Source organism: Stegastes partitus, unplaced genomic scaffold (assembly GCF_000690725.1).
Source record: "Stegastes partitus isolate 25-593 unplaced genomic scaffold, Stegastes_partitus-1.0.2 Scaffold62, whole genome shotgun sequence".
NCBI classification, from domain to species: Eukaryota; Metazoa; Chordata; class Actinopteri; family Pomacentridae; genus Stegastes; species Stegastes partitus.
The window spans coordinates 293,899-321,751 of record NW_007577793.1 but is presented as its reverse complement, the minus strand read 5'-3'; the positions used below and the strand labels follow the sequence as shown (position 1 = coordinate 321,751).

General features: G+C 40.2%; 1 protein-coding gene across 1 annotated transcript; it reads left to right on the top strand.

Moving 5' to 3' along the window:
- The first annotated feature begins 487 nt into the window (after positions 1 to 487).
- On the top strand, positions 488 to 27,242 carry brwd1 (bromodomain and WD repeat domain containing 1). Its single transcript, XM_008275924.1, has 44 exons — positions 488 to 678; positions 793 to 851; positions 970 to 999; positions 1,207 to 1,266; positions 2,346 to 2,496; positions 3,052 to 3,150; positions 4,305 to 4,465; positions 4,752 to 4,973; positions 7,650 to 7,750; positions 8,627 to 8,697; positions 8,879 to 8,979; positions 9,132 to 9,172; positions 9,367 to 9,468; positions 11,157 to 11,310; positions 11,419 to 11,553; positions 12,081 to 12,209; positions 12,374 to 12,522; positions 12,838 to 12,914; positions 13,164 to 13,376; positions 14,030 to 14,213; positions 15,194 to 15,284; positions 15,643 to 15,765; positions 15,882 to 15,952; positions 16,197 to 16,425; positions 16,576 to 16,692; positions 17,723 to 17,830; positions 17,994 to 18,118; positions 18,831 to 18,913; positions 19,257 to 19,368; positions 19,884 to 19,945; positions 20,067 to 20,222; positions 20,399 to 20,519; positions 20,683 to 20,808; positions 20,945 to 21,011; positions 21,699 to 21,749; positions 21,916 to 22,041; positions 22,169 to 22,321; positions 22,484 to 22,644; positions 22,891 to 23,063; positions 23,427 to 23,546; positions 23,645 to 23,833; positions 23,930 to 24,250; positions 24,370 to 24,525; positions 24,626 to 27,242. The coding sequence occupies exons 1-44, from the start codon at positions 642 to 644 to the stop codon at positions 26,077 to 26,079; spliced, it is 6,771 nt and encodes a 2,256-aa protein (XP_008274146.1). The 5' UTR covers positions 488 to 641; the 3' UTR covers positions 26,080 to 27,242.
- Positions 27,243 to 27,853: the final 611 nt, after the last annotated feature.

Here is a 27,853-nt window from a genome sequence, read left to right as displayed (position 1 = left end):
CTCACTTAAGGATATTTCTTTTGTACATATGTAATAAGATTAAAAAAAAAAAAATATANTATATATATATATATATATTTAAAGAAAATAGATGTTGCTTTTAGGGAGCTGTTTTACCCCTGTCTCTATTTATAGACGAAGTGATAAAGCAAATTTATTAATCAAGACATTGATAAAGCAAACTGGCAACCATTATCTATGACGTCATGTGTAGAACTCACGACCTTGGTCAGCAAAAAGAGGGGGGAGGCGACCAGTGGATTATTACATCGTTTGTGATTTTAAAATAAATAAAGTTAATTATTGTTCAAGCGTGGACTAAAAATCGTGACAAAACGCGACGTGACGCTCAAATAAAGTAAATGCGGCTAGCTCACAGGCTAACGTGTACTCTCTGCCTTTTGTTGAGAAAGCTCCTCCCCACCCCCTTTTTCCTGTGCTGCTCCGCTGTGGCGGAAGTAAGCCGTATCGCCGAGGCCTCATCCTTCCAATGGCGACTGCGAACAGGCTGAACAGAAAGCGGGAGCAACCGTGGAGGGGGTCAGAGCTGTGCGACTGAAATTAAATAAATATATCCTATTCTCCGTAGCCATAAAGTTAGCCTTACATTTGTTCCACCGCTCCAAATCACGGCCGATTCAATGGCCAAAAATCGGAACATTTCGCTCCTTGAGTCGGGTAAGCCGCAGAAGTAAACCCAATTGATAGCTTCATTTACAACGATATTGCTCGTTGCTAATTGATATCCCAGCTGCTTTTCTAACGACTAATGTCCTCACTGTTCAATTTCAGAGCTCTATTACTTGATTTCTCGTTTTCTAACAACGGGTCCATGTCGGAGAGCGGCTGAGGTGAGCTGGCGTGCTTTGACTGGCACACTGTGTTGTATTTCAAAATAGTTGACTAGCTAGTTGATAATGGAGTTAATAGAGGCATTCTAATCTGAATCGTCGTTTTAATCCTCTGCAGGTCCTGGCGAGCGAACTACAGGAATATCAGGTGTGTATCTCCGCTGGCTGTGCTTGCTTGTTAACTGCTAACTAGCTGCTATCCGTCGGTCTTGACTGAGTCTGGGTTTAGAACTTGTTTCACTCCGTGGACTTTCTAATACCCCCGTTTGACATCACCCGGTTTTTTACGAGCCCAATGTGTGCCTGCTGGCATTTCCTATGGTGACTCCGCTTAACCGAACTCTGTTTTCGACAGCTCTTACCCGGGAGATTGGACTGGCTGGGAAACGAGCACCCGAGAACATATGAAGATGTGGTGAGATTTAACTTCATATCTGTCGGTGGTTGTTATTGTCTTGTGACAGGGGGACTGTGTGTCCATGCTCTGTGCTTGTTTACGGTCTTTGTTCTTTCTGCTGCTGAGCTGCTGTTGGAAATCTTTGAGTTGGGATGTTTGACAAGGTCATAACTCGCTCCCACTGACTTGATTTTTCAGACTGAACTGTTGTATAGTGTTGAAAAAACGGTATTTGGACAGGGAGTTTATATTATTTAGCCCCGACTGTTGTACTGCAGATAGGGTGGGTAGTTCGGCTTTTCGCTTTGTCGAGACGGCTCCGCTGACCAATCAGAGGCCAAGACGCACTGTCTCTGCGTTATTTTGCATGTGACCTGCGCTGTGATTGGTCCATAAAAAGAACACTTTGCATAAGAAGCCACGCCTCTCGATATAGGAGTTGAGAAGCACATGAAACAACACTGTCAGACGTTTGTGACCAAACTGCTACCAATCTATCTATAAAACGACAGACAGAGCAGCGATTTATTAACATTTAATAGGGCTGTTTTGTATTTAAATTCAATGTCTTTTTGTTTGATAAAGACAATGGAGTTCAGCATAGTTCTAATACAGATCACAAAACTGATGTCCTCCACAGAGAGTTTGTAGCTATTGCTAATTTTCAACTCTTGTCCCTAGTGTGGTTTTTAAATGCAAAGTGCAATTATAAAGATACAACTTTAACTGTAATAAAAACCACAATGCACTATGATCATGGTGGTACAATGATGTGCTCATTACAAAATACCTTCATTATGACACATAAAGGTGGGGGAAAACAGCTACAATTAGCTAAAATTTACACAGCACTGGTTTGCCTAAAGCCACTTGTTGTGAGTGATTTTATAACTGTAATTAATTTGATTTCACGTGTTAATGTGTTCAAGGGTTTGTATTCTTTTGTGGAGTAAGCTAATTGTCCAAATTTTAGTTTCATAACTGGTGATCAGAATTGCCATTGGTTCATTTTATATTGGTTACTTAACCAGTCCATTCGGCAATGGTCTGTGTTCAGCATCATCATGTCACTACTCTGTTTTTGTTTCCTCTGACAGGTTGCAGCCAACAGACATATTCCACCAGACCATTTGCTACAGATATGTAAGCAGATTGGACCACTTCTTGACAAAGAGGTGCCATCATGTGTCCCAGGAGTACATTCTCTCCTGGGGTCAGGAAAGCAGTCAATGCTTCGGACTGCAAAAGGTACATGGTCTTCAAGGCACTTCTGTGGATTTCTCTTGGTAGAAATAGGTGATGGGCTTTTTTGTAAGTACACTCCATGCAGTGGAAATTATACATCCCTCTTCTGGGGATACATGCTGAGTTCACATAATATGAAAGTTTGAATGGTTGCGTTTGTTTTTGTTTTTTGTCTGTCTAGGCTCTCAGTCATCTAGGTCATAGTAATCGGAAGTGCTTCAATAGATGGCAAAAGGACATCTCTTTTTTTTTTTTTGGTGCTTGAAGTTGTTTTACCTCTCTTCCAAGAGTCTTGTTCTGCTTAAACTGACTGATACAGAGTGTTATGTATAACAGTGTAAATACCTGAAACTCCCTACTGATCACTCAGATACTTAGGGAGTGTCTTGGATGAGAGAAAAGATATCTTCAAGAACCAAAAAGCTAAGCCCAGTCGCCTTTTAGTGAAGCACTTAAGATTTTTTGTTTTTCCATTTGCCAGAACTGATACTATCTGTTTCCCTCATAGAGCTGGTAATCAGTTAAATCTTCCTGTGTACTTTTCGTTTTAATTTTCAGACTGCGACAGTGTGCGGTTTAAAGCTTCATCATATGCAGCCCTTCACCGGGGCAGACCACCAGAGAGGCCTTTGAACTGCAAGAACCCTCCACAAATAGGTAAGTCCAGTCCCATTCAACAGTCCCTTGTTTTGTGTTGTAAGGATAAATAGACAGACAGATGTAGTGTTGCATGTACATGCCGGAGCAATGCCCTTCTTCATTAATAATTTGTTTTATGTGTGCGCTGACAAGTCATTGAGTACCTGGGTAATGTGCGTATTCAAGTGTATGTCACTGTTTATTTCTCATTCGGTTGAATGTTGTTGACAAATGTCAGCTTGGTGTCTAGTCAGTACTCCACCAGATTGTTTGCCTTGGTGCAGTCGGCTACATTGCAGTGCTAGTTGTTGCTAACATGTAAATTATGCTAATTATCAGTCATTACTCATCTAGAAGTTTGTGCCAAATTGTTTTAATGCTACGGGTTCTGTAGGATTTGTCAGTGATGTTACAGCTGAGACATCTGTCTCCTACACACTGCTGTAAAGATTCTTGACGTTGTTACGCCTGTTTGCAAGCTTTTTCTATTTAAAGGCTGTTCTCCTTCAAGGAAACTAATACACATGTAGGCTTTAAGGATATTTTTTTTAATCTAAAAAATATGTTATTGATGTTACACTGCTGTTTAGTAATGTACTTTTTATAAGGAATGAACTGAAAATCAGCCTCATTAAATGCTTAAAAACAACTTCAGCTTGAGGGAGTAAGAACGTAAAACAAAAAAACCTTATTGATGGTGGTCTTGTTTCTGTGATATTTTGTTGTTTCCCATAGCAACAGATACAAACCAGATGTGGCAGATTTAAGACCGGCAGTGATATTGTTATTGTTTACAGATCAGATTTGAATTAAGGATGTCCGTTTCATTTCATGCTCTTGTTTAAATCAAACCTATTTAGCTGACATGCTTGGTATTAGAAGAACAGTAAAGCGAGTTAGTAAGAGAGGCAACTACACTGGAACATAACTTTTGTTTGGTGCTGTATTTAGATGCATAAGGTTGATTGGAACACAATACATTTACATGCTTGGTTAAGCCCGAGCGTGACAACCTCTCATATTTAATTTCATCTTGTGATGATAATGCTCCTGCACTCCCACCCACATTAGAGTAAATATATCCCACGCCCACTGTATTTGTGTTGATTCCTGTCTTGTTGCAGCTTTGTAAATTTTCACTCTTTCTCTGATTGTGTGCACCCTATCAACAGTGAAGGTGCATCGAGGGAGAGAGCTGACGGGAGTGCAGCGCTTCAGCTCCATCAGTCCTGTCAGCAACTATGAGCACATGCGTCTGCATAGGCGGATCCTGGGGCATTTGTCTGCAGTGTACTGTATCGCATTTGATCGCACTGGTCTCAGGATCTTCACAGTAAGATGGAATTTGTCAACATATCCCCCTGCTGTCTCTATTTAATGTCGTGTAATTGCACTTAGTTTTGTGCATTTAAAAAGTTAATGCTACATTTTTGATTCACTTCTTATTATTTATGAATTGGACACTCAGCTGGCTGTGATTGCACATACATTGTTAATTTTGTTAGGATCTAATTGAAGTTGATTATGCCTACCAAGCTCAAGGCTATTGTCTTAACCTTGTGCCTCAAATTTGCCTTATAATGTACACTAAAGTAGAAGTCACTGCTTTTCCTTTTCAGGGCTCAGATGACTGTTTGGTGAAGATTTGGTCTTCATTTGATGGAAGACTTCATTCAACGCTGCGAGGACACTCAGCAGAGATCACAGACTTGGCGGTCAACTATGAAAACACACTAATTGCTGCAGGAAGCTGTGACAAGACCATCCGTGTATGGTGCCTTCGTACCTGTGCCCCTGTGGCTGTGCTGCAGGGACACAGTGGATCCATTACCTCCCTTCAGGTAAAATCATCTCTGTCTTCACAATATACCATTATTATCAACATATGTAAAGACAAAAAAGAGAAGGTTCCTTTTTCTGTGCCATACTATACAAAGGTAATTTATCATCGTATGAATGAGCTAAGTGTCATCCTCTTACTCTGGACATAGGGGTGTAACAGCACCTTCCGGCCTGGTATGAAATTTCCTCAGTTCAGTATGTCCTGTGATTCAAACTATCACTGTGAGAATAGTCTATTTTAGTGTATGTACTCGCCTCGTGGAACAGAAAATGTAGAACATGAGTTCCACCTTGAACGATTTGGCAGTGCACCAGTTGTTGTCTATCAGCTATAGCATGCCAGCAGGGTTAGCTTTGAAAGCTGCGCACGGACTGTATGTTTTTTATTAATCTTGCATGATGTGTTAAGTCACACTTGAAGATTTTAACCACCTTCATGCACAGCCAGAATCTAACCTAAGCACAAAGCCCTGCTCAGTTCCGTCCTCTGACAATTCCAGTAAAGCTTAATCAGACAAGATGGCTATGTCCTCAGTATTTAAAGTGATAAAGTCAGAAAAACTTGCTCCTGCAGTAGTTGGTACTTGAAGTCAAAACTGAATATGTTGCACTGTCTATAAAAATGGTTATACTTCAGGGTGTGCAGGTCAGTCTCTTACAATAAAGCATTATTGACATTAGCATTATTTATTCTTTCTTACTGACAAAGCACGAGAACTTGATCGTATTTTGTGTATTTCATTTGTTTTCTCTACTTCACTTTGATTTTTATGTATTGGTACACGTCCTAAAATCAGACATTTGTAGACTCAATGTACAACAGTCTAATATCACTTAAATGTTAAATAATTCAAAATTGTATCACCTTGCAGTAATTACATTACTTCTAAGTTGATCAGTTGGGCATGTGCTCTCATATAAAATTAAATGTGCATGTACAGGCCCCCTGGTAGGAACTCACTGCAAAAAAAGTCAATGCACTGTTCATTACTAAGATTCAAATATTTTATTCTGACGAGTCCTCCTTGGTATGGAGGGTACCAGTGTTGCACGGATTTCTGGAGAGATGTTTTGTCAGTCGTCAGAGACAATTTCATAGTTGTTTGTTGTTGGAAGGGTTGTGTTGCTCTACCTTGCTCTTTAAAATACCTCAAAGGTGTTCTGTTGTATTCAAGTCAGGCGACATATTTAGCCAGGCCGTAATATTCACTTTTCCTTCCTTTGAAACTCTTCTGTGGTTTTTGGCAGTGTGCTTTGGATTGTTATTATGCTGCAATATTCCTGAGAGTCATCTTGTCAGTCAGTATTTGGTATATCCACCGGCTTTCATGGTGCCATCTATAAATGTCATCTCCCCAACAACTCATGCAGCCTCACGTCATCACACTCCCACCTCCTTGCTGCCCCGTTGGGACTGTGCATTCACTATGGTAGTCCTGGTGAGGTCTGTGCCACACTTACTGGGCCCCGTCAGAGCTGAACAAATTTATCTGGTCTCATCTTACCAAAGAATGTGCACTCAGTACTCATGAGACTTATTTTTATGCTCTTTAGTAAAGTTTAATCATAAAGTTTTGTGCTGAAGAGCACGCAAGTTTTTTTGTTGTTGCTTTTTTTCCCCCCCTTGGATGGTGTCCATAGACGTTGACATTATGCAGTGTCCTTCGCACTGTCTGAGCTGTCACAGAAAATCTGATTTCCATTGACAATCCCTGTGCCAAGTCTGAAGTACTTGCCCATCTCACAGCTAGATTGCGCAAGCAGTACTGTGTCCGAGGCGTCATTTTTGGAGGACGGCACTGCGGCTCTGATTATTGGCACCATGGTTCGTTATTTACCTCCTGATTACTGCTGCAGATATGTTTTGGCAGATTTTTAGTTGGTCACCAATCTTCCTGTTTCCTTTTTCTATCTTTGTGATAATGAAGTTGTCTCACTTGTGTATCAGTGATTACAGATTCATTCACTTTTGTTGCAGTGCGTTTCTACTTAGGGGCCTCTATTTTCAGTAGAGGTTGTCTAAGGTATTTGTCTTTGGCAGATACTCTTGAAGAGACTACATAATTATGAGCATCTGCAACATTGGCGTATTTGCATCTCTGTCTGCTTTCCACCTGTGAAGGCTTTTGTTATTTCTACAAGTTCAAACACTATACCATTTTTTAATGCAGAGGCTGCCTGATATGATGCCTGAAATAAAACAGCTGGTCTGACAAGATGTTGCTTTAAAAAAAAAAAAAAAAAAAGCTCCCTCATTGCATTCATTGCCTTCATTGCGTCTTTTCTGTATCACTATGACAACTCACTCCTTGCACACGATGGTGGATTGATGGAAATATTCTTTTCGTTACAGTTTTTGTGTGAGCTTTATCGTCTGTTTTCCATTTAAATATCATTTAGCCGCATGTTCAAGACGAATTAGTCTCCTGAAGTCAGTCTGTCAATCATTGTTATTCTCATGCCTTCACTTGAAACGGTAAATGCTTTTTTGAACACCAGAATATAAAATTTAACCTTGTTTATCTGCACGTTGGCTCAAGATCAGGCCTGACCAGGACAGACAGGAGCCGAAAGGTTAATATTTGATCTGCTTTGCAGAATGGATGTCTCAATATGTAATGTATAAGTGTGAAAGTAATTCAGGTGTCTGATCTTTAAATGTCTGTTGTTTTCAGTTTTCACCTTTTGCCAAGGGCTCCAAGCGTTACATGCTGTCCACTGGAACTGATGCTACTGTTTGCTTCTGGCAGTGGGACGTCCACAACAACAACTTCAGGTGAGCACTGCTTGTTTGGTAAGAGTGTGTGTCGGAAATTGTGATATTTAGACATTTTTTGGTCAAATTAATAATCCTTTTGATACCTTTAAAGATTGTTGTTTACTATGAACCCAGTGTGTTTTAATGTATTTTTTTTTTTAAAGTTCTCATGACGAAGAAGTTGTGTGACTCTATGGAAGGAAATGCTGACTATGAATATTTTTACAAAACACAGTTTGGTTTGTGTGTCAGTTTAACTGTAAGCTGGAGCTTGAGTTGAAAATGTTTCTCCTCATTTAAATCAGCAACAGGCCTAAGGCATAACTGGAAAACATGCCAAACTGGGTTGAAAGTATTCTCTGTCCCAACGCTGGTTATTGTATCAAACACTAAACCTTTGATGTAGGTGCATGGAATTTGCCTGCTGTGCCTGATGAAAACTGAACTAGAAAGCATTGAGTTGTACAGTAAACCATCATGGAAAAGTATAAAAGAATTGCACCAATGAGATGTTAAGAGAGACAAAGTGGCTATTAAGGGATTTATGTGATATGCAAGTTTGTGGATGAGCCTTATCTGACATAAGACCGAAAACTAGACGTCCGATCTGGCTGCATTCATATCTGTAGTCTTGGAGCTGAAATTCAGGTTAGTTTGTATGAAACATTAATTGACAGTTTTGTTGAAGACTTAGTAAAGCTAGATTCAAAGGTTAGTACAGGTCTTACTACTTAACTACTCGTTGCCAAAGGGCATGTGGAGGCAAATGAGGCTGCGTCTGCAAATCTCTTTCATACCAGATATTTTTCAGTCGTCTGCTCCTATTTGATACATGTCACGAAAAAATTCCTGCTTTGGATGAAATCAGTAACATTTCTTTTGTTCTTGTTCAAGTGATCGGCCACACAAATTTACAGAGCGCCCGAGGCCAGGAGTTCAGACTGTGTGCTCCTCATTCAGCCCAGGTAATTAGTCATTTCATGTGGACTATTTTATGGGTGATTCCTTGTACAATCCACCAAATCTGGGGGAAAAAAAGGTTCCTACCTGACTGCAGAAGAATCAGCTGATTTATAAAATGAACAAAGAAGTTATTTGGATTAAAAACTTAAAGCTTGTTTTCTGAAAAACCTTTGTATTTTTCAGGTGGGATGTTCTTAGCAACTGGAAGTACTGATGATGTCATCAGGATATATTACGTCGGAAGTGGGAGTCCAGAAAAGATATCAGAGCTCCATGAGCACACTGTAAGAACCCTCCAATGAGTTGAACTTTAATGTATAGCACACTATATATAGAAATAATACTGACAATAACTTTGAGCTGCAAGTCTACTTTTTAACATGAGAAATGTGTACTGTTTTTTCTTATCATTCTCCATATATATATTCTTTTTCAGGACAAAGTTGATAGCATCCAATTTTGCCACTCAGGTGAAAGGTATGAAAAAAGTCTCTATATATTATTGAATACTGCACAGTGATTACTGTTTTGTGTATTGCATGAGTTAATATTAAATTAAATGTAACAGTGTATACATATCTTGAATTTCCTCAAGAAGGTTGATGTCTTGTCAGTATCTGTCTATCAATAAAAAGTGGTGGTGCATGGTGTCTGTTGCTTTCCCATCTCAGGTTTGTGAGTGGAAGTCGAGATGGAACTGCACGGATCTGGAAACTCCATCAGCGGCAGCAGTGGAGGTGCATCTTGCTCAATATGTCCGCCACTCTTCCAGGGTAAGGACTCACTTTGTTGTTGCATTCCAGTTTGGATGAAAGCAAAGCAGTGTTATGTTGCTGTCAATGCCTTGAATTTGCGCTCGGTAATTGTGCACTGGTACAAAAACGTACACTGAGCAAGCAGTAGGATATGCAAGAGCAAGAATCCCATTTGCAATAAAATGCATCTGATTTGCTGAATGAAGAGCAACCATTTGCTGTCTAAGCTGCCTCAAAGAGCTGTCGGAGCTTGTCCAAGTAGACCAGGTGCTGATGTGAGCTGAGGAATCCATTTGCTCAAATGTATTATTTGTTCAGTTGTCAGATTGTATAAGTCTTGGCTCTGTCATCTGCTTGCAAAACTGTGACTAACAGGTTGTGAAAATTTTGCATCAATTCCAGCTAAGGCTTGACTGACTGAATCTTTCGGTGCAATACAATTATATGAAAAGATTTTTGAAAACCCTTGTTTGCTGATGTTGTACAATTTGAAATACTGTCTATGATTCACACTGTAAATTTTACACATTTATCACTGCTTCAGATGTATTAAGTAGCCTGGTTTATTATTTGTTTAATTTTGGAGCACATGTGTATCTACATTAACCTTGATACTTAACTGTAGGCTAAAGCAAGGTATTTGTTCCCAGAGAATAACAAAGAGGAAGGCTTACACATTTCCAAATGCTTCAGTATTAATCCTCTTGCTAAGCTGACTGATAAGACAGATTTTGTGTTCTCTGCATTGTAGCTTTCCAGCAGAGCATACTTCTGGACAGTTTGTTCAGTCTCAAATTAGTCCTACTTCCAAACAACAGTGGCCTTTTTACACTGTTTAGTTTATACAGAATTTACAAAATGAATGCAGTGATACAGTAAATCACTAAAGTATGTCTATCGGGGTTTTAGCTCCAAAGTGTTCTTTTTGGAAAACACCCAGCTTTAATGTCTTGGGGAAGAACTAAAAAGGAGCCTCACTGGCAATTTCTAAAATTGGCTCATGTGCCAAAGGTTGTAAACCAAAGTTGAAATTGCCTTTCAGAAGTAATTTTTAATGTTGAAAAATAATGTACATTTTTCCTCGCTGTATGTTGTCTCCTTACATTCAGTACATTTGTACTTGAGTTTAAAGGGGATCGCTGTAATTAAAGGATTCCTCATGAGGTGGGATTTATTTCAGTACGAAGAGGGTTTTGTATATGAATTTTCATATTCTTTCGAGCAGTGTGAAAGCAAAAATTGGCAAAGACAAAACATGAGAAGAAGCTGGACCACAAAGCTTCACTTATTTATTTAGCTGAGGAAGTCAGTGGTAGATCACATGAAGTGCACTCAGTCTGTTCAGTATTACAGATTTTGTGATAAATCTGCTAAATTCCACTATGGCATGAAATGGTAGGACTGACACTGTTTTTTAGCACACGAGAAGCTCCCAACGTGTTAATAATCTTCAAAGTGAAAGACAAAACACGAGTACACAGAGAACAATCCAGTGGAAGAGGAACAGGGAGAAACATGAATATTGCAATAACTTGTAGATAACATGGTCCTAAATTCTAGAAATTGCATCAGATACAAACTGCCAGATATTTCACTGTCATTTATGTTCAGTACTTCTGCACCTCTGTCACTATGAGACAGTATGTTTTAGGAGGTGCAATGTATCTATTGAATATTGTCTGATTAAATGTTTCTTTTTCTCTCAGTGCTGAACCAATGAGTGAAGAGGAGAGCTACTTCAAACCCAAAGTCACCATGGTAGCGTGGGATCGCCATGACAATACAGTCATCACGGCTGTTAACAACCATCTCCTCAAAGTGTGGAACTCCTACACAGGACAGCTGCTACATATCCTTAAAGTAATTTTGCACAATGTTCAGATTCTCTTCGTAAGAAATAGAGAATATAATTTAACCCCTGAAACTGGTTAATTTTAAACTAGAGAATAACCTGATTGTTGCTTTCAGGGCCATGAGGCTGAGGTGTTTGTCCTCGAACCGCACCCTTTTGACCCCAGGATCATCCTGTCTGCCGGCCACGATGGGAATGTGTTCATATGGGATCTGCTGCGAGGGACAAACACGCAGCACTACTTCAACATGGTACACTGACACACAGCACCGCCCCAACCTGATGTTTACAGAATAGTGAACATCTGCATAATGCAGCACAATGAGCACAAATTTAGGGACATGCCATGATGAATAACATCACAAATCGGCAATATGTGGACGGATGACACTGAAGCTGACTTTAATGTATTATTAGTCTGTGAAGAAGTGTTACTTAGAGCATCACATAGTGTGCTTGCAAGTGTTTTTTTTTTTTAAATGTGTCTAACTCTGCTGCTTTACTGTTTCCAGTCCTTTCAGGGGGTTTTCTTTTCACCTCCTCTGTTTTCTGGGCTCTTGGCACAAAGTGGATAAGAGGAAGAAACAGAATATGATTTTTACTTTGGGGGCCTACAGGATCTGAAAGGGGAATAATTAGACAGACACACATTGTGAACAGATATTAGAAACATTTTTTTCAAAAAAGGTGCTACTGTTAATAATTCTGCTTTTGTGCTGAATTTGTCACCTTGTTAATGAGTTTTGTTACCTGGGGTGTTTTTGTGTTTTCCATCCAGATTGAAGGCCAGGGTCATGGAGCTGTTTTTGACTGCAAATTCACTCCTGATGGCCAACGTTTTGCCTGCACAGACTCCCATGGCCATCTGCTCATCTTTGGCTTCGGTAGTTCCAAGCCCTATGAAAAGGCAAGAATAATTATCGTATTTTACAGATTGAGAAAATGTTATATCTCTTGAAAACTCACTCCAAATATAAGAGCACATGTGCCTGATCTCACATTATGTAAAAATAACAGAGCAGTAAAGTGAAGTCATTTCCTGAATTGCTGTTTCTTCTGGCCTCCACACAGCTTCCAGACCAGGTGTTCTTCCACACAGACTACAGACCACTGATCCGGGACTCTAATGGCTTTGTGCTTGATGAACAGACACAGCAGGCACCTCATCTTATGCCCCCACCGTTCCTAGTGGATGTGGATGGCAACCCTCATCCACCAAGGTAGACATCACATTCTTTCAGTTATACAGCAGCAATACAGTCTTCAGTTATTAACTGTGGGTTCATATATTTGAATGTTAAGTCCAAGGTTCCCGATGTCAAAAGCCAGCATTAAGAACTGAGCTGAGTAATGCAGTTAAATGATTTTCTTTTGCTTTACAGTCATATTGTCCTTGAACATCTTTATGTAAATAATTCACAGCAATGGAAGTGTTGGTTTTACTCACTACTAGCAACAACGACTCAGCTTTGATTTCTTTACATCTTGAATCATTCTCACCGCTTTTGAGTTTCAATTTTCATTTGATTTTTCAGGTACCAGCGTCTTGTCCCCGGGCGGGAAAACATTGCTTCTGAGCACCTAGTACCTCAGCTGGGATACGTAGCCACCAGTAAGGCCATATTTTGACCGTAACTAGCGCTAGTACAGTTAAAAGAGATAACATGTACTGTTTTGCTATATCAATTACAAATTCATTTTCACTGCTTCATCAGCCAACTAGATTTAAGAACACCAGAACTTTATGTTTCCTTCTGAAATGCCAAGCGGGATAGTTTTTGAAAACCGCCCACTGTAAATGTCTGCAAACTTCTCTGACGACTCCAGCCAACCTCTTGATTGCTCTGTGTCACATCTTCAGGTGATGGTGAGGTGGTGGAGCAGGTGATCAGCCAGCAGACCGCAGAACTCGAGGAGATTGCAATAAGACGGAGCAGCCTTCTGGACGAAGCCATCCGACAGCTTCAGGAGCAACAGGACCGGCAGCACCAGCCCCAACTGGGTTCTGGAGCAGAAGGGCAGGCTGAGCCACACGGTCCAGTGTTGCCACCAGCACCAAGCACTCCACGCAGAGGTATCAGTACACCACCAGCATTGCGTTAGCTTGTTTTAATTGCTTTGTTTTTTTTTGTTTTTTTTATTTACAAAGCCCTTACTGTTTTGGTTTGTTTTGTTTTTTGATTTGTTTACCCTGCCTGTATTACTTCACTAATGTCCATTCATGTGGGCCCTTCAGCCCACATGCTCAAATAATTGGGTTACACTGCAGGTGCTGGCTGTTTTTTGCTGAGCTTTGAAAATCCAGTTTTACTCACTGTGCCCCTATGACCTATAATAACCTGTAGTACAATCTAAAAGCTTAACACATTTTAACCATAGAGCAATTCAGGTTTTTCATTTAACCTGGTTGTACTTCTTGCTCCTCTTGTTTTATTTGATTAATTTGTTTTTAAATTTTAAAGGCTCTAATTAACGTCTTTTAATATTTTACTGACTTTGCCGCTTAATATTTTCATCATATTTGTAGTTTGTTCCGTGTGTGCGTACATCGTTTCTCAGCTACATTGTAAATGAGGCCTCTATACCTCACTGTCTGATCCCACTGACTGAATATTTCTGGGGTGAGCTGTTGAATGTGAACTGTGTGATTTTTAAAAATTTCACACGATGTCACAAAAACATCACACAAAGATGTAAAAAGAATGATTCCGTTTTCTTTGACTGCAGTGTCCGTGAACGACCGAGCAGATGTGCAGTCGCCCCCTAACGTGGGTCTGCGTCGCAGCGGACAAGTGGAGGGTGTTCGACAGATGCACCAGAATGCTCCACGCAGCCAGATGGCCACTGAGAGAGACCTGCAGGCCTGGAGGCGCAGGGTGGTGGTACCTGAGCTGCCACGCAGCAGCTATCGGTAGAGTCTTACCTTTATCATCTAAAGATATGAGACGTGTGTGAGTGGGACTGTGTGAGGCTTTATATTAGAAGTTGTTACTGGCTAAATTATTTACCCAAAGCAGCATGTTTCACAGTAGTTTTATAGTGTCATCTAATATGACCAGAATAGAAACACATACTTTCATTTCTGATCAGTATTTATTGTAGCCCTTCACAAAAGAAATGAGTGATGTTGATTACCTTGTCACAATAGCACATGTCCAGTTCCAGGATATAATGGATGGTAAGTGAACAGTCAGTCCTTGTAGTGTGTGTTGGATGTAAAAGAAGTGGGCAGGTGTAAATACATGAATACTTAGACAAGGGCCAAATTGTAATGGGTAGATAACGGGTCAGAGAATCTGAGAAATAGTGGGATGCTCACCATCAGCAGGGATGAGAACCAACCCACAGTGGTCGGAGGAGGAACAAACCAGCGACAGACTGTAGGTGGATGTGTTGGAACAAATTTGGCATGTGGCAGCTCCAGCTTGCAACTTAGCACTGAGGTCTTGGTGCCAGACACCACAGGGTGCCTTCAGAGGTCTTTTAGACTCTGTGCTTTGGAGGGTCATAGCTGTTTTGGCGGCATACTAGGCAGGAGTTGTAATAATGTTTGGTTTTAATCTGTGTGAATTCAGCAGAATTAAACATTTTCAAAAAATGTAATCTTTGATGAGTTGATAGTGAGAAAGTCAGACAAAAAGTCTTTTACCTGAGTGTTTTTACAGTCCTTTGTTACATGACATGTAAAAAGGATTGAGGAGAATATGAACGTAGCCTGGTTCTTAATATCAGGCTTTGACATCAACAAAAAAAAACGACAGTTGTTTATGACTAAACCCTTCCAGGAAAGTGTGACTTCCATACCTTTGGAGATTTAATGTAATTTCCTTTTGCTCCAGGTTTTGTTACTGTTTCTCATAAATTTTAAACAATGTGGAAATTATTTTTCAGGGACCAAGAGGACATTCGAATAGCCAAAGGAGATGAGGAGGTGGTGCTGTACAATGCAAAGAAGAGGCGCATTATCTACAGCAGCTGTCGAGTAGGTTTCTCTTTCCTCAGTTGGCTAAGATGGTCTTAATTAGCAGTTTGAAAAAATGTTTTCTCTTTAATGCTGTGAACTGTTATTTGGCCTTTTGTACTAAAGTCTACTAGTCTGCAAAGTGAATGCTACAGCATCATTGTAACAACAAATAGTGGTGGGTTTAATAACATACAAGTTCAAAGGGCAAAATGCATATATGGTATACTGTATATTTACATTCCCCTTTGAAACAATTCATTCGTTCATTCTCAGAAATCAAAATTCATGTTTTCAGGTTTTCTCTTTGTTCTTCATGACTATTTCAGTACAATTTTTTTTCCCACCGGTGTTGAGTCAGTCCCATTTGTCCCTCCAGGATGATTCAGACGATGAGGCCTCCTCTGCAAAGCGAGCACATGGCCGCAGTGATACGCTGGATTACATCGATTTGTCGTGTGAAGAGGGAGAAGAGACTGCAAGTTCAGAGGTACACAGCGAGGTAACATTTTTCTACTCTCCCATGACTTAATAGTGCCACTTACAAGCATTTAGGGTATTGTTAGATATAGTTTTTGTTTAAAAAAAAATAAAAATGTATATATATATATTTTCCAGGACAATGAAATGGATGGCAGTGAACTGGATTCCTCCAATGATGAAGAAGAGTGGAATAGTGACAGCTCAAGGTATGAAGCTTTATAGACGAGGGTCACAGGAAGTCGCTCTTTGAACTTGAGTACCTGATAAAAGAGTTTTCCTAAATCACAAACAGGGTTTAGACAGAAAAGTAATCACTTACATGTTAAAACTGTGTTGTCTTAGATGCCAACCTGTTTGGTGCTTTAATCAGGTTTGAACAAAATAATTTTTTTTACATTTATCTACTGTATGTAGCTTGAAATGTAATCATAACTGCTTTTGATCGGACAGCCATACTTCCAGCGAGTACTCCGACTGGACTGCAGACGCCGGTATAAACCTGCAGCCTTCCACCCCCTTGTCGTCACGGAAACGAGTGAGGCGAAGACTAAGCAGCTCTGAAGAGGAAGAGGAGGAGAATGAGGAGGAGGAGGAGAAGCAGCAGCAAAGTGACGAGGAGGAAAAACCTGGGAAGAAAAGCAAGGAGAAGGCCAAGAAAGCGAAGAACAAGTCACCCAGGGTGAGTTTACAAATTCTGCTGATTACTGTAGGAATCGTAACTGGTTAATTATTGCCTTGAAGCTGCTTTAGATTCTGTCACTGACAAAGTGTAGTGGTAAATATTATTTATTTCGTGCTTATTACTTTCATATTTACTCATTTTACTTAGCGTCCAAAGCCCCGACCATCCATTAACAGGGAAGTGTCCAATGAGTTCAGACCGTCACCCTGGATCACTGATGTCATTCCCAGGAAGTCTCCTTTCGTTCCCCAGATGGGCGATGAGGTATGTAACATTGGTAGAGGCTTGTTACAGGAACATGACATGGGTTTGAGAATGTTTTGATTTCTCAGTGCCCTTCCCAGAATTTGGTGTACATGGAAAATGTCAGTATTTGTTTATTTATTTATTTTAATTAATACATTTGAAAAGTAGAAATCAATTGTGACACACGTGTGACATTGTAGTAGCCTGCAGTGCTGCTTAGTACAAATAGTACTTGGACAAATCTGTCTGGTATTAAATGTAACAAAATGACCAAAGGACCCGACCACTCACTGAACGACCATTAAGTTTGTTTTTCAGTTGGCCTTTTTCATTAGAAGAGTACTTGAACCATCTGAGTTTTACTTAACTTTATGGCAGATTTTCATTCACAAATATTAAGTGTCCAACAGATGAAATAAAAACAGGATTCAACACTGTTATGAGCAACAATGCTAGTACATCATCTGTAGTTGAAGTAGTCTTTTGACTCTTCACTGAACAAGATAATGAACAGGCCTACACAACAAATTAAAAAAGCGGATTAATCTAGCCTAGTTTTGTCCTCAGCCGGTAAGTATGCCAGCTAAAAAGATCATTCCTGAGTTAGCACATGTGACCTAATCATAATAATCTAATTTTTTTTTTTGCCAAAAGGGAAAGACTATTTACTTTGTCCGGTTTTACCTGGTAGCAATGTGCTCATGGACAACGTCACAATTTTACTGTGACAGCTTAGCATGAAAATGATGCTCTTTATATCAAGTTAGACTATTGCATTATTATAAAAGGGGCAAAGGAAATGTAAGAACAATGGGAAAATATGGATAAATTGGCTATGATAAATAAAAATTAAGAATATATATTTAGAAACTGGAAAAATTAGGAACTGATTTATGCAGATATGGATGTAGTTTATTACTTTCGGTAAATGTTTTTTTTGTTTGTTTGTTTTTTGTTTTTTTAAGCTCAGCAGGGCTTTAGAATCACCAGTTATTCAGATCATCTACAAAAGTTCCTTTCTCAGCTTTGAATCTTCTGTGCCTGTCAGGTGATCTACTTTCGGCAGGGACACGAGGCCTACGTTGAGGCTGTGAGCCGCAGTGAGCTGTACCCCATCAACTTAGAAAAACAGCCCTGGAGGAAAATGGAGTTGCGGGTAAGATTAAGGCAGAAAAAGAAGATAATAAAATGTTTCCAGCAGATGAAATTAAAGGAAAAGACAAAGTTTGAACAAGTCTTCACTGAGGGCACAAACACTAAAAATGATGTAGGGTTTTGGAATTACAGACTAAATGGAAGTCCTGCTGTTTGTTTCCTAGGACCAAGAGTTTGTGAAAATCACTGGAATCAAATATGAAGTCTGCCCTCCAACACTTTGCTGTCTGAAGCTGACTCTTATTGACCACGGCACCGGCAAAATCACAGACAAGTCGTTTTCTGTCAAGTAAGGAGCTCAGTCACATGAAACATCTCTCTACTCAGAAACACATTAAACGTTTTTTGCTTTTTTTAATGTCATCGGCAGCCCAGCATGAAGGTTGCTTTTTCCTATGTTGTGTTTGGATTTGTTGTATGTATGTCAAGTGTATACTTTAAAAAAGAAAAGGTTACTACAATGTAGAAATGAGAATGCCTACAGTGTTTTAATGAAATGAAAAATACTTTATTTATCCCAGAGGGAAATTCAATATTGTAAAAGCTCACTTTTTTTAAAAAAAAAAATCAATATAACATATATTTATACAACAATAATAATAATCATTCAGTCAGTCAATTGCCAGTCAGTCAGATTGGTTCTTTAAGGTGATGGCTGTTGGCAGGAATGACTTTCTGTATCGCTCCGTTCGACAGCGAAGCTGACGCAGCCTCCCACTAAACACACTCTGTTGATTTTTCACTGTGTTGTGGAGAGGGTGGGAAGAATCTTCCATCATCTTCATCATCTTGTGCAGCATTCTTTTTTGAACAATCAGCTCCAGTGGTTCCAGAGTTAATCATAAGCTCTCTTTACTCTGTTCTGAGTGTCCTGTTTTAGCTGGCTAGACTTGACATACTGTACTGTGTATTGGTATGCACAAGAATCAGTTTCATAGACACAAAGTCTTAAAAGTTTTTAGTACTTTACTGTCAGATTGACTCCGATTTTTTTCCTACAGGTATCATGACATGCCAGATGTGATTGACTTCCTGGTGTTGAGGCAAAGTTACGATGAGGCGCTTCGTAGAAACTGGCAACCAAGTAAGTGAGCCCAGTACACCCTGTTAGAAACGTTTCTTACTAGTTTTTACTGCCAAGTATCACTGTCTGTGCATTTGTTTATTCAGCTCTGTAAGGATAAATTACATTTTTACAACTTTGTCTCAATTTTTGACAAAGAGCTACTTGCTTTGAAAGCATTATTCTACTTTGAGGGTTTATTATTATTTCTGCTTTGTGATTTCGCAGTCAGGGAGGAATTAGGTTTTGTGTTTGCTCACATAGAGCTTACTTCTAGTGATGAATCAGCGCAGTCACCTGCGCAAATAGGTGCCTGGCATTTATTCTCCATCACCTAAATTTACTATTGTTTTCTTTCTTGCAGGTGACAGGTTTCGCTCAGTGATAGACGATGCCTGGTGGTTTGGGACCATCGTCTGTCAGGAGCCCTACCAGCCAGAGTACCCAGATAGTCTCTTCCAGTGCTTCAAAGTCAGGTGGGTAAACACATATATTGTTACAACAGTGTGATTGTGGAGATACTGTGATGATGGCAACAGAATTAATATACCAGCCTGGTTTCCAACACATACTGCTTTTGTGCTTTTGAGGCTGTTGATGTATACATCAAAACTAGGATACTTTAGCCAGACAGCAAGGCTGACTGGCTGACATTGTTTAGGTTGAATGACCCTACAGCAGTGGCATTGTGTACAGTGTAAAGACAAATTTCCAAACAATAAACAATCTTTATTTTTTAGTGTATTTAGAGATCAGCTAGACCTTGTCTGTCTGTCTGTCCCCTAGTGGTTATTAAAAGTCATAACAGCATAATGTCTGTGACTGTGTGTTCTGGCAATGGCAGTAATATTTTCATTACTAGCTTTGTAAAAATGAGACAAAATTAAAGAAAAAACATTATGACAGTGTCATATTAGTTCATATGATAACTGTGATTAGTTAAATAGTTTATCTGAAAAAAGTTATCATGCACTTTTTTTGTTTCCACCAGATGGGACAATGGGGAAACGGAGAAACTGAGTCCTTGGGATGTGGAACCTATTCAAGATGATGGTAATAAAGTTGTCTCACTAGCTTGCTGCTGTCACAAATACACAGTATTGGAGTCTGTTTACAAAGTGTGGGTAGTAAAGGGATTGACAGCATATTGAAAAAGTCTGTCTCCGCTGTGCAGCTCAGCAGCCAGAGACAGAAGGAGGTGGCATCCCTGTGACAGCAGATGAGATGAAGGAGCTGATGTACAAGCCTCTGCCAGGGGAGTGGGGCGAGAGGAGCAGGGATGAGGAGTGTGAGCGGATCATCGCTGGTATCGATCATCTCATCACTGTTGGTGCGTATACATAAATAAGCATTCTGTAATTTCCTTTATGCTCACTTTCACGTCCCTCTGTCATGTTTCTGGTCACTCTTTTTTTCATACGTTCGGGTCTTTACGGATTCCTTTAACTGTGGAACAGATTCTTATCAGTTATTCCAACATAACCTGCTTGTATGTTTGTGCTACAGAGATTGCAGCTCCATTCTCTGGTCCTGTGGACTTGATCCAGTATCCCACCTACTGCACCGTGATCGCCTATCCCACCGATCTGGGCACCATTAGACTGCGACTCATTAACAGATTCTACAGGTCAGTCCCTCCAGTCTTTCCTTCTTCTACCTACCTGATAATCCAAACAGGTGTTTACTGTTGGTCGAGCTACAGTGTACTTGAAATGTTGAAAATAAAACAGACAATGTTTTGTACAGTTTGTGACGACACTGTTTATTTACTCACCTCTGGTGGTCCACAGACGCCTCTCAGCATTAATTTGGGATGCCAGGTATATTGCACATAACGCCCGCACTTTCAATGAGCCAAGGAGCAAGATTGCCCACTCTGCAAAAATCATCACAAATGTCCTGCAGAAATTTGTCAAGTATGTATTACTGAAAGTGTTTCTAAAAAAATAGTCTGCTGTAGATCATGTGATGATACAGAAATTAAACAGACATTATCATTCAAATTCGTAGTCTTTTATACTAATAAGTTGTCACATTTTCTTACTTGCCTAGTAATCCAAGCTGCATTGATATCATGGAGATTTACAATGCTGTGGAAGAAATGGATGAGGATGATGAGGTAAGTCTGGATAAACAAACAAACTTTGGTTTCAGTGTATTTGTTGATTTTTTTTCCTACATACTGCTGTCAAAATATGTTTGATTTGAAAATCCAGTACTGTACATAGATTGTTGACAGTAAGTACAAAGAATTAATAAACAAACAAACAAAATCAAATCAATATCTGCTTTTGAAACAGCACCAATCCTCTAAGGTACACTAGAGCACAAATTTTTAGACATTTGCAGGAAGTTGCTCCAACCATCGTGGAGAACTTGCCACAATTCTGCATGGATTTAGAATCTCTATCGATTTGGTTCTTTGTGTTGTCCCAGCCTCACGTAATGATGTTGAGTTCAGTACTCTGTGGGGTCACACCATCTGTTGCAGATGGCTCTGGCTGGATGTTGTTGAGGTTGTTGTCGGAATAAATTTAGAACCAGTCAGATGCCTCGCTGATCATACTGCATTATGAGTCAGAATTTAAACTTCTAAAGGACTGTTACAACTTTTGCAAAGTTCTGTGTATGCAAATAACAAGTGGATCATTTAGAGAAGAGATTAGGTAAAGTAAACCCGAACTGCTTGTAAGCAGTTGTAGTTGATTGGTAAGAAGGGTGTTCTCCATTCTTAGGCGGTTGTCTGTGATAGCATCATTTGAAAATTTGCAATTCTAAATATCCCAAATTTGTTTGCTGCCTACAGGAAGAAGATACAGAAGCACCTGGAACATCATCAGGACACAGGTTGCGTCAGGTAAATACATTCATAGAACAGATCACATCCAAGAATCTATTTGTAACTCAAAACTGTAGTAGGCCATCAATACTGTCACTGTGAGACATATGATTGATTTGGATTAGAGTATGGTAGCATGCATTATCTGTTAATGATTTCCTCTCTGTCTCCTTGATATGTGCAGCGCTCTGTAGAGGTGCTGCCAGACAGAGATGCCTGGAAGGAACAGTGCAAGAGTCTGCTCAACTACATATTTACATGTGAGGACTCAGAACCATTCAGGCAGCCTGTGAATCCTCAGAACTATCCAGTAAGTAAACACAGCACACTGAGCCTACACTGTGAGTGAGGACACATCAGCAGGTTATGTTTTTTTTTTTTTAGTTGTGTGTGTCAGTGCTTTGGAAGTCTGAATTATGTTTGGTGTGTGTGTCCAGGACTACCACGACATCATTGATACACCAATGGACTTTGGCACAGTGAAAAGGACCCTGGAGGAAGACCACTATGAAAACCCTACAGAGCTGTGCAAAGACACCCGGCTAATATTTGCCAATGCTAAAGCCTACACACCCAACAAACGCTCCAAGGTACAGTGTAATTAGCTCTGTGGAGCAAAGTTAATGTATTGAAACCTCCTCTGAGTTCAGATTTGAAAATAAAATACTTAACATTGATGGTTTTGCTTTATGCTTTATATTTTAGCTTGTCTTCTGTTTTTTTTTCTCTCTCTCTCTTTTTTTTTTTTGTAGATTTACAGTATGACCTTGCGGCTTTCTGCCTTCTTCGAGGAGCGAATCAGAACAATCATATCTGAGTACAAAACGGCTGTCAAAAGCAATGACAGGCTCCGCCGCAGTCAGAGGTTTCGTAAGAAGATGCAGCAGCAGGACCAGCCCTCTGCCACAACAAGGTCTTTGTGAGTTTTGCTTGTCAGCTCAAAAATCATCATTTGGCATGCTTTATATTCCGAAGGTGATGCATTAGAATCTTGCTTAAGTACTGTCTTGTTGCGACTTGTTTCTTTCTCCACACTAACTCAGTGCAAATGTCACAGTAAATTAGATTTAATTTGAAACCGTTAAGGTGTCACTTGTCAGTTTGTGGCTCATGTGTGCAGCAGTCGGATTTAAAACGCGCCGATTCCTCTTTTCTCAAGTCAAAAGAGGGCTGCACTGAAAACTCAGGAAAAAGTGGAGTCGACGTCAGTGACCAAATCTACCTCAGCCAAAGTGTCTGTTCCTGAGAGGACCGGGAGGAATCGAAGCAGCAGCTCAGGTCACAGCTCCTCAGACGACGACTCCGGCTCCAAAGGTGCTTCCTCAACACCAGGTACAAAAGAAATGTTTCCTCTTTAGTAGGTTTTTTTAATAGAAATTGCATCATGACTTTGCTAACAGCAGGTGTGTTGTACATTCATGGTAAGGATGTCAGAACTACTGTTGGAATATATGACAACTCAAAGCTGTCTCAGTGCAATTTTAACAATATTTGCTTCAGATAATGTTTTTCTAAAATGCAATGAAGCTTAATACTGTAGTTCACGCTTATAGACACATGAAGGGCTGTATTTGAATTGTGTTAATTGTTGAATGCCATTTAATTGTGTTGGCATAAAAAAAAAATCAGTTTGAGTCCTCATGTCGTTTGATTAATATGTTCCTCTCTGCTCTGCTCTCTGTTCCTGTATTTCAGAGTCTGAGAGTGAGCTGAGCGTGTCCGAGGAGGAGAAACGTCCAGGTTCCTCAAGGCACCATCAACGCAGACATAAAGCAAGAGTTACAAGGAACAACCGTGCCAAGCAGAGGAAAAAAGGTCAGGAATGAAGTATTTCCCCAGGAAAAAAAGAGAAAATAAATTACTTAAAATTGTATATTGAGCAAATTGTCCTTGGAAAATTTTATTGTTACTAGTTGCTGAGAGCGACAGTGAAGATGAGGAAGAAGATGATGAGGAAGAAGAATTTGACAGTGAAGGTGAAGAGGGAGAGGATGGAGAGGTGTCCTCCCAGTCTTCAGATCGTCGCTACCCCAGCAGGAGTAAAAGCAGCAGGAGTACACGGCTGACCAGAAACAGCGCTGCTGGAGACAGAAAATGGACAGGTAAAGACTACTGACTATCTTCAGCCTCAAACTGAGGAAATCACAAAACCCACCAGTCAATGTGTTAAATCATCGTTCTGAATGGCTCGTTTTCAGAGGGCAGAGCTGAAGTGAACGGCCACAGCAGCAGGTTGTCTCGCAGGGAGAGGCGTCACCACCACGACTCTGACAGAGCCACGTCTCAGGGCTCTGACAGGGAAGAGGGAGTCACAGGTCGTAGGTCACTCAAGAGAAAGACTGCGAGGGCAGCTGTGAATAAGATCAAGCTCCTTGAAGCATCGGATGAAGACTACGAGGAAGAGGACGAGAAGAAGCCAACGAGGAGCAGCAGCCGTCTACGCCACACATCCCGGGTCAGCAAACGGACTGCGGTGATCCAGAGCAGCTCAGAATCAGATGGAGAGTCGTCAGCAAGAGGTAGGCAAATGCTTTTCAGAGTCAGAAAATGTACAGTACCAGAAAATGCATATTGTTTTAAGTTTTTAGGCGCCGTAGGGGATAGAGTTTCAGTTCTGCCCTTTTGTTTTATTTTCTAGCCTCTCAGAATACAAAGGAATCAGGTGGGGAATCCAAGGATGAGGAGGATGGAAATGGCAGCGATTCTTCATCCTCCTCCCAGAATAAGCAGAATGGAGACACAAAGTCAGTCAAACAGAGAACATCAAGACAAGCTGCCAGGACTAAGGGAAATGGTGAGAAATGTCCTCATCAATCACATTTCATCTTTTTTTGTGTGTGTGCTCGTAGTTTGAAAGTTGCTCTAATCAGATATTTTTCCTTCTTCCTGTGCAGATACTTTGTCCCATGTGAATGGACACAGTGCAAAACATCACAAGTCTAAGAGCAACTCTGAGCAAGAGGAAACTGCAGAGAGCTCTGGCGAAGCTGAGGAGGAAGAGGAGGAGGTGCAGGCACCCAAGTCTCAGAAATCCTCTAAAAGAACTGCAGCTGCTCCAGCCAGGAAAAGTAGGATTACAAGTGAGGAGGAAGAGGACACTGAATGCCAGACCACAAGACACAAACCTCCTGTAAGCTCAGATGACGAGGACAAAGACCACAGTTCCCAGAAACACCCACACCAAAATGGGAGAAATGTGGAGGAAGCAATCCACACAGACTCCAAGAAAAAAAGTAAAGTTTTACCGTCAAAAAGCCAAGACAAACAAAAGTCTGCCTCAGCTAACAAACTGGATGGTGCAGAATCCGATGAAAATAGTGATTCTCCAAAGAGATCCAGCCCACGCAAGAAAAAACTGAAAAAAGAAGAGCAGGAAGTAGAAAGCAATCACTCCAGTGAGGAATTTGAGGTTGAAGCAAAGACAAAGAGGTCAACAAGAAACAAGAGCAAATGTAAACGGCCTCGTGGTGAAACCTCGGCTTCAGAGACTTCTGAGCAGGAATACAAACCCAAGAGGAAGTCGAGGAGGAAACGCTCCACTGGCTCATCAGACGAAGAGTCGGATAATTCAGATAACACATCTAACAGGCGACTGAACCTTCGAGTCCTACCAAAAAAGAAATACATCAGCGACAACTCTCTTTCTGAGGAGGACTCCGCTTCTGCGAACCAGGGTAGGCAGAGAAATGGTAACAAAACAGCAGTGGGGTCGAGGGAGGACAGGTACAATGCAAGAGTGTCTACCAGAACCTCTCCCAACGAAACCAGGAATCGGCTGTCTTCCAAGAGAAAACGCATTTACACTTCAGATTCTGAAGACGGTGAGGAAAAGGCAGCACCCAAGAACAATAAAAATAGTAGGTCAGGCTCCTCAAAGCACTCCAAAAGGGATTCCAAACAAGAGGATGGTAACAGCAACGAGAAGGAGACTTCTTCCCACTCTGATTCCAGCGAGGATGAGGACGAGGAGGAGGAGGAGGAGGAGGAGGAGGAGGAAGATGCTGGTCGTTCAAGGAGGGGGAAGAAAAACACAAGGCAGCCAAAACACAAGAGAAAGGAAAGCTACAGCAGCAGCAAACACAGTTCAGACTCAGAAAGTGAGCAGTCGTCTTCAGCCTCTGAAAACTCATTTGCCAGCTCAGGGTCCCACAGCAGTCCAAAGAGGAGAAGTCACGTACGGTCTGGGATCGGTGAAAGGACTGCCAGCCGCCAGCTAAGGCAGCGTCGCCAGCGTGCTGCCTCAGAGGAGGATGACAGTGACGTGTCATACAGCCAACCGCGGCGAAAGACTCGCGTGAACACCCGGAACCGGGGAAAGCGGACGGTAAATTATCATGACAGCGAATGAAGGACGTAGCGGCTGGAAGTACAGACTTTAGAGGGAAGACACACATTAACTGGAGACCTTAAAGACACTTGATGGCCACGTTATGGTAGTAGCACTGGAGTCCTCGAGAGAAAATGCTGTGAATCTGTTTCATTCAGGGATATTTATATTTTCTATGAAAAACATGTTTATAGATGTAATACAAATTCAAGCATTTGAACTGCTGGTTTTCACAAGGATACAGAGCAAAACACCACCTCCCATACTGCTTGTTGTGATTTGGCCAGCAGAGTAACCATTCTGGGGAATCTTGTCAGCTTGGGTGCTATCTAATATACCTCTGTTTAATCAAGCATATTGCTGGCTTGCACTAAGATACACTGTAATGAGGTATTTCATACACTAGTTTTGCATTAGAAACTCAGGGGTCAACTAAGTTTACTGTAGTCTCAGACATGCAGTTGCGTTTTGAGCTAAGGTAAGGACAAGAAACTATTCCAGGTCGGCAGATGTCCAAGCACATTCACTGGGACAAAACAAATCCATGTTCAGACTTTTGACTACAGCACTCCTTTGTAAATCCACACACTTAAAGCTTGACTGTATTGTAAGTTGATATGAGCCAAATGAACGAAAATGATTTCCCCCCCCCCCACATTTCATTTTTTTCATTAGATTTGTGTTGTATTCTAGTGAATAGATGTAAATATGTGATTGAGAACAAAATTGTCTGAACGGCTTGGCGATCAGTTTGTAGCAAAGCGTTTATTTAAATTTGAGCTTTTTTTCCATTTTTTTATTTTTATTTTTTACATTTATCTGCATTGTCTTGCCATATGTCATAAATTGGTACATTTTTGCCAAGTACAAATAACCAAAAGTACTTAATGCAAAATGCTGTCATTTCTCATATTGGGAAGACCTTTTATTGTTGTTCTGTGTTACTTACTTTCAGTATTAAATTCTTTTTCAGAGTTGACTTAAGACATTTTGCCAGTCACATGGTTTCATTTTGTTTATTGGGAGGTTTCTAAATACAGTCGCTTTATGACATTTTGCTTAATGTTTTTCATACTACACCTTTAATAAACAGATTTCACAGGAAAACTATTAACGCAATGTGGTCGTGGAGTGCAAGGAATGAGTTATTCTTCCTATTAATAAAGACATAATTTCAAGATGCATTCTGTGTTGAAGTTAATTGTATCCTCTGACATCACAAAGATAGTACATCTGTTTATATTACTTTGACATAAATGATTTTCTTTCTAATTTGTCACAGTCAGTTATTTCAAAAGTAACTTTAATTCTGTATCTGTTGCATTGTCTTTGCCTTGCATATTATTATTATAGTTATTTATGTAGCACTTTGTCATACAGAGATTATTCAAGGTGCTGTATTCAAAGGTTTAAAAAAAAGTACATTAAATTAAAAAAAAAAAAAAAAGAACAGACAAGTTCAATGACAAACACAAATTTCATTGAATAACTGAAATTGATAAACAGAAAAATAAAAATAACATAAAAGATAATGTTTACAATAAAATAAAAATGAACTCAAACAGATAAAAGAGGAAAGTTTTTTTTGCACTGTAGTGCTCGGACCCTAATAAAAGAACTGGCAATGTAGGAAACTTTTTAAATAAAAAGCCAAAACTGACAAATTAGTCACAGTCATGTTGCATGCATACTCCGTCTCTCAATGGGCCATGGACAGATGCCCATGAAGAACATTTTTTAATAATTCCCAGAAGACAAAACTATTATGTATATAGGGGTTTCGGCGTTATTTCAA

What these genes read in the sequence shown, in the direction of transcription:
- brwd1 (XM_008275924.1), top strand. Translation starts at nt 642, where the DNA reads ATGGCCAAAAATCGGAACATTTCGCTCCTTGAGTCGG. An exon ending in ACCAAGCACTCCACGCAGAG is followed by an intron (nt 13,377 to 14,029) that starts GTATCAGTACAC and finishes CTTTGACTGCAG; the next exon opens with TGTCCGTGAACGACCGAGCA. An exon ending in AAATGGATGAGGATGATGAG is followed by an intron (nt 21,012 to 21,698) that starts GTAAGTCTGGAT and finishes TGCTGCCTACAG; the next exon opens with GAAGAAGATACAGAAGCACC.